The sequence below is a fragment of the Hoplias malabaricus genome, chromosome 2 (assembly GCF_029633855.1).
Source record: "Hoplias malabaricus isolate fHopMal1 chromosome 2, fHopMal1.hap1, whole genome shotgun sequence".
Taxonomy (NCBI): Eukaryota; Metazoa; Chordata; class Actinopteri; order Characiformes; family Erythrinidae; genus Hoplias; species Hoplias malabaricus.
In genome coordinates, this window is record NC_089801.1 from 3,705,100 (window position 1) to 3,712,213 (window position 7,114).

The 7,114-nt window shown below is 46.4% G+C and overlaps 1 protein-coding gene across 1 annotated transcript; it reads right to left on the reverse strand.

Annotated features, from left to right (window-relative positions):
* Nucleotides 1-3,549: 3,549 nt before the first annotated feature.
* LOC136685088 (gamma-crystallin M2-like) lies at nt 3,550-6,877 on the reverse strand. The gene is made up of 4 exons (XM_066659281.1): nt 6,859-6,877; nt 4,266-4,285; nt 3,931-4,173; nt 3,550-3,825 (listed from the first exon to the last, which is right to left on the reverse strand). The coding sequence occupies exons 2-4, from the start codon at nt 4,278-4,280 to the stop codon at nt 3,550-3,552; spliced, it is 534 nt and encodes a 177-aa protein (XP_066515378.1). The 5' UTR covers nt 4,281-4,285; nt 6,859-6,877.
* Between the last annotated feature and the right edge of the window lie 237 nt (nt 6,878-7,114).

The following is a 7,114-nucleotide window of genomic DNA, read 5'->3' on the forward strand; positions in this document are numbered from 1 at the left end:
ACACACTCTATCAGATTAAAAGACAACACGATTGTTTATATGATGCCCACCAATAATATAAATTACTCACGAGTGAAAACTGATCCAATCATCTTCTGGAAATCTTTCGATGATGGGAAAATTAAATTAGAGGTGACAGTGGTATTGCTGACACACGTGTGCCTGGGCTCGGGGGCTGGGGTGGGATCCTCTGCTTGGGGTCACTGTCTGAGAGAAACGTGGGGTGTTCTCCTTGTGTCTGTGTGGGTGTCCTCCAGATGCTCCGCCTTCCTTCTATAGTCTAAACACATATTGGTACGTGGAGAAACTGTGTAGAATTGTGTGACGGACAGTGTGTGTGTGTGTGGAATTGTCCACAGGTGTGAGTGTGTGAGTGTGTGAAACAGTTCGCAGGTGTGAGTGTGTGTGTGACTGGGTGAGTGTGTGAAACTGTCCACAGGTGTGAGTGTGTGAGTGACTGGGTGAGTGTGTGAAACTGTCCACAGGTGTGAGTGTGTGAGTGACTTGGTGAGTGTGTGAAACTGTCCACAGGTGTGAGTGTGTGAGTGACTGGGTGAGTGTGTGAAACTGTTCACAGGTGTGAGTCTGTGTGAGTGACTGTGTGAGTGTGTGGAATTGTCCACAGGTGTGAGTGACTGAATGAGTGACTGAGTGAGTGTGTGAAATTGTCCACAGGTGTGAGTGTGTGTGAGTGATTGGGTGACTGTGTGAAACTGTCCACAGGTGTGAGTGAGTGAGTGAGTGACTGGGTGAAACTGTCCACAGGTGTGAGTGAGTGAGTGAGTGACTGGGTGAAACTGTCCACAGGTGTGAGTGTGAGTGAGTGACTGGGTGAGTGTGTGGAATTGTCCACAGGTGTGGGTGAGTGACTGGGTGAGTGTGTGAAACTGTCCACAGGTGTGAGTGTGTGTGAATGACTGGGTGACTGTGTGAAACTGTCCACAGGTGTGAGATAGTGAGTGAGTGAGTGAGTGAGTGAGTGACTGGGTGAGTGTGTGGAATTGTCCACAGGTGTGAGTGAGTGAGTGAGTGAGTGAGTGAGTGAGTGAGTGAGTGAGTGAGTGAGTGAGTGAGTGAGTGAGTGAGTGGGTGAGTGAGTGCGTGAGTGTGTGACTAATGTGATTAACATTAACATTTAACATTAAAAGCATGTGCCCTAAAAGGTCATGAATATATATTTGAAGAATTTTCAAATGCAGTTGATGTGTGACTTCATTATTGTGTTCTTTAACGTTTGTTTGAGTGCTATGGAGTTATTCATGAGACAGCGTTAGTGGTATGATAAATCTAATTGATGTCAAAGGCAGTAACCTTCTTTTTTATGAGGCCATGCCATCACATAAAATCCTGAAGAGGTGTCCACTTAAGGGGGATTTGCAAGACAGTATTATTGACATTGCTTCAGACTAATGCAAAGCCAGGTCCGTAGAGGTCTTTCAGTCAGGATTCGGCACATTAGCCTGAGTATGATTTGAGGAAGAAACCACAGCGTGTTGGAAAGAGCAAATAAAGGCCCATGCACTGAGCTTCGATTCTGAGCTCTCGTCGTCCAGATATTGCTGTTGTTTCAATAAATACAAGTGTCTTTTTTCATAAACTCTTATATGAGTGGTGTGACATACTAGAATTACTTTAATACACGGTGAAATCAGATCATCTTTGTGCGGTACATGAGGTAATATTACAACTATCAACATAAGATCAATTACTAATGCCTCGAGTAAAAGAAGCCAAGTAAAAATTAGATTAGAAAAGTTATGATCCTAAATCCCCAAAGTACTGAGCATAACACAAACATAACACAAGCAGAACTCCTTAAACATCCAGTATGTATCAGTATAGGAACGGTTGGTGCTATGGCTTTGTTCTTTTCTGAATTAAAACTAATCCTAAAGTCACACAGTGAAGTGGAGTTTAGGCCAAAAAAGAGCATCTTCTTCTGTCCTGAATGTGGCCGGTCTAAAGCAGATGTGCTGACTTTTGCACGCACTGAGCTACTGAAAATAACACTAGAGGTCCTACCAACACTCACACACTCTCAGCTGTGGAAAATCTCACACACACACTCACACACTGCCTCACTCTCACACTCAGAGTTGTGTACTCACCGTGTTCCACTCACTCACAAACACTCGTGTACAACTTCAAACACTCACCTGATGTAAGCAGGTAGGTGTCGCAGTCACACAGCTCCAGGGACCTGGAGGTTGTGGGTTCGATTCCCGCTCCGGGTGACTGTCTGTGAGGAGTGTGGTGTGCTCTCCCTGTGTCTGCGTGGGTTTCCTCCGGGTGACTGTCTGTGAGGAGTGTGGTGTGTTCTCCCTGTGTCTGCGTGGGTTTCCTCCGAGTGACTGTCTGTGAGGAGTGTGGTGTGCTCTCCCTGTGTCTGCGTGGGTTTCCTCCGGGTGACTGTCTGTGAGGAGTGTGGTGTGTTCTCCCTGTGTCTGCGTGGGTTTCCTCCGAGTGACTGTCTGTGAGGAGTGTGGTGTGTTCTCCCTGTGTCTGCGTGGGTTTCCTCCGGGTGACTGTCTGTGAGGAGTGTGGTGTGTTCTCCCTGTGTCTGCGTGGGTTTCCTCCGGGTGACTGTCTGTGAGGAGTGTGGTGTGTTCTCCCTGTGTCTGCGTGGGTTTCCTCCGGGTGACTGTCTGTGAGGAGTGTGGTGTGTTCTCCCTGTGTCTGCGTGGGTCTCCTCCAGGTGCTCCGGTTTCCTCCCACAGTCCAAAAACACATGTTGGTAGGTGGATTGGAGACTCAAAAGTGTCCATAGGTGTGAGTGTGTGAGTGTGTGAGTGTGTGTGTTGCCCTGTGAAGGACTGGCGCCCCCTCCAGGGTGTATTCCCGCCTTGCACCCAATGATTCCAGGTAGGCTCTGGACCCACTGCGACCCTGACCTGGATAAAGATTACAGACAAAAAATGAATGAATGAATGACTGTAAAGGAATTCTTAAAAAATGCTCTTAAAAATGTATCTTATCCTTCCAGTGTCCAAAAGAATATCAGGACTGTCTACTGTTTATAAAAAGCTAGTGTTTATTTAATTTAACCAGTTTCCCACTGCTTATTTTGTACTGTGGATATCAACATGTTAGAAATGCGAAATATGGAACCAATATCTTGGCTTAATGCTTGCCTTAAAAAATGTATTTTATAAAAGGGGTGGTAAAATATTTTTAGAGCCAGTACCAAAAGCAGGAATGTCCAGTCCCTGTGTTTCAGTCGGCGGCTTACAAATGAATACAGAGTGAACAAAGGTACTCTCACCACACACAAATGAAGGCTGTTAGAAGCATTTTTTTTTTTTTGCACAGAACCAAAGACAAATCAGATTCAGTAAAAGACGGTTTAATACATAATTTATTTTGCAAATGTGGGTGTGAACAACCTCTTAAATGCTCCACATTGTGCACAGTTCCCGTATCGAATAAAGATTAAACTGGTACAGAATATACACGGTGTTTCTGAGAATAAAAATACCAGAGTCATTGACTATTTTGTGTGATTTTTTTATTCAAAAATGTGCTGTTTTAACATATGCTTTTAGGTACAGCTCAGTACCAGGAGTCCATGATACGCCTCATGCTCATGAACCTCATGCCGCCGAAGTCCCTGAAGCTCCTGTACTCTCCGGGCCTGAAGTACCACATCCTGCCTCTGTAGTTGGGATGCTCGTACATCAGCCAGTGGCCGTCCATCACGTGGCAGGACATGCAGCCGTTAGACCAGTGGTAGCGTTCCATGAAGGAATCGCAGTCATCAGTCACCTCCATCATCTGACCCATGAAGTTCTCCTTGTCGTAGATCCTCATCCTGTAGGATCCTCTGTGCTGTTTGGGGAGGAAACCAATCAATGTCAGTTTGGAGATAAAGTACTTTACCTACAGTAATCAGAGAGCTGTGTGAGGTGACGGTGCAGGAGTATCGCAGCGTACCATGGGGATCATGCGGCAGGACCTGATGCAGTTCTGGAATCCCCACATGCTCATGTAGTCAGCGTACTCGCCCCTCCTCATGAAGTACTGGTTTCCCATGTAGTTGGGGCGATCGTACACCATCCAGCAGCCGCTCTCTACTCTGCAGGAGTGACAGCGGCTCATGTAGGAGTACATGTCGGAACTGTCACCGGTGCACTCATAAGAGCGACCCATGAAGTTCCTGTCCTCGTAGAAGATGACCTGTTTGGGCAGAAAGGACAAACACCACATTACGAAATAAGCCAGGTGCAAAGCGGGATGATGTGAGTCTCTCTCGGCTCTGTGCTGCTTACCCTGCCCATGCTCATGATGGCTGTTCGGCTGCTTTGGTTCAGAGCTGAATCCAACTGGTGAGCTGATGTCCTGCCTGGTTTAACCCTTGCATTTATAGCTGGACCGGGACCAAAGAACATGTGCCTCCCATTGTAAATAAAACCCCGACTCAGCAACATAGCACAGAGGCCCATAGAGAGCTGAAGGGCTTTTACCACATGTGCCATGTGACACGGTCTCCAGAAGACTTTAGAATGGTTCCTATTGGCAAGACAATGCAGCTTTGCCTATTGTATTGCTACACCCTATTCATCTATCCCATAGGCACAGCAGGGCCGTTCTTGTTTGTTCGTAACCGCTGCTGTCTATGGATGACATTTACCTGTCCTCCAAGACACTTTCTATTTATTTATTTATTATTATTTATTTGTTGTTTTGTGCATACTGGCAGAATGAGTAAATGAGCTCTAGTGCGCTCTGGAAAAGTCATCAACAAACTGCTCCTAATCATCCTTTCTTTCATTTGTTTTTACTAAAGTTTTCAGCCCAGTTTTATTATGATGAAAGGTTAAAAAAAACCTTCATAAACTTTAAAATATAATACTTTAAAAAGCTTATTTATTTATTTGTTTGTGTGTTTGTTTGTTTGTTTATTATTTGGCAGAATTTAGTCCTATAATCTTTATACATACTTATGATGCTGTATATCAGATTTGATCTCTACACCTAGATTAGCCAATGTTTGTTAATTTGGTGTTTAATATGATTTATATATGATTTATTAGTGATTTTGCTACCCTTCGTCATTATGTTCATTATAGAATATGAGCTCGGCCATTTCACATGTTATGAAAGCTGTTAAAAAGCTCAGATATTCTGTGGTACATAATTAGTTTACATCCATACATCCATCCATTATCCACTGCTTATCCGGATCCGGGCCGCGGGGGAAGCAGTCGGAGCAAAGAAACCCAGACCTCACTCTCCCTAGCCACCGCCTCCAGCTCTTCCGGGGGTATACCGAGGCTTTCCCAGGCCAGTCGAGACATGTAGTCTCTCCAGCGTGTTCTTGGTCTGCCCCGGAGCCTCCTCCCCGTTGGACATGCCCGGAACACCTCACCAGGAAGGCGTCCAGGAGGCATCCGAACCAGACGCCTGAACCACCTCAACTGGCTCCTCTTGACGTGGAGGAGCAGCGGCTCCACTCCGAGTCTCTCCCGGACGATCGAGCTCCTAACCCTGTCTCTAAGGGAGAGTCCAGACGCCCTGCGGAGAAAACTCAGTTCAGCCGCTTGTACCCGCGATCTCGTTCTTTCAGTCACTACCCAAAGCTCGTGACCATAGGTGAGGGTTGGGACGTAGATTGAACGGTAAATCGAGAGCTTTGCTTTTTTGCTCAGCTCTCTTCACCACAACGGACCGGTACAGAGCACCGATCCGCCTGTCAATCTCACGCTCCGTCTTTCCCTCACTCGTGAACAAGACCCCGAGGTATTTAAACTCCTCCACTTGAGGCAGGATCTCACTTCCAACCTGGAGAGAGCACTCCACCCTTTTCTGATTGAGAATAATGGACTCAGACTTTGAGGTGCTGATCCTCATCCCTACTGCTTCACACTCAGCTGCAAACTGGTCCAACAAGAGCTGGAGGTCCCGGCTCGATGAAGCCAACAAGACCACATCATCTGCAAAAAGCGGACATGGAATCCTGAGACCACCGAACTGGACACCTTCCGCCACTTGGCTACGCCGAGAAATTCTGTCCATAAAAATTATTAACAGAACAGGTGACAATAAGCAGCCCTGACGGAGATTAATTAGTTTACATATTAAGTTTTATTCATTCATTCATTCATTATCTGTAACCCTTATCCAGTTCAGGGTCGCGGTGGGTCCAGAGCCTACCTGGAATCATTGGGCGCAAGGCGGGAATACACCCTGGAGGGGGCGCCAGTCCTTCACAGGGCGACACACACACACATTCACACCTACGGACACTTTTGAGTCGCCAATCCACTTACCAACGTGTTTTTTTTTTTTTTGGACTGTGGGAGGAAACCGGAGCACCCAGAGGAAACCCACGCGGACACAAAGAGAACACACCAACTCCTCACAGACAGTCACCCGGAGGAAACCCATGCGGACACAGGGAGAACACACCACACTCCTCACAGACAGTCACCCGAAGCAGGACTTGAACCCACAACCTCGAGGTCCCTGGAGCTGTGTGACTGCGACACTACCTGCTGCGCCACCGTGCCGCCCATTAAGTTTTATTATTATTATTATTATTTTAATTTGTGAAGGTAATTTTTTACAATAACAAATGACTAAAACAGGCAGCATGGTGGAACAACCAGTAGAGTCCCCGCCGCACAGCTCCTGGGTCCTGGATTGGATCCTCTCTCCAGGTCTCTGTCTGTGAGGCGTATACTGTGTTCTCCCTGTGTCTGCGTGGGTTTTCTCAGGCTTCCTCCCACGGTCCAAACACACACGGTAGGTGGAGTGGCTGTGTGAAAGTATCCAGTGAATGAGGCTGAGCCTGTGATGACCAGGGTGTGTTCTTCCTTCCGCACAGTGACTTTAGGTAGGTTCAGGATCCACTGCAACAACCAGTCGTTACAGAAGATGAAGAAGAAGCTGTTGGAGAAGGGTAAATATCGAATTTCAAAACAGAAACTATACATTTTATGTCATACATTTCCAAAGAAAAACATGCAAATTAAAAATGAGTGTGGCAGGAGAACAGATTAACATTTCTAAGACTGTATAACAGCCCACTCTTCCAGATGAGGCCAGATGTGTGAGAGTTGGAATGGTGCCTGTGTCTTGAAAACGGAGCAGTAGTGTTTCCAATATTCAGTTGAAA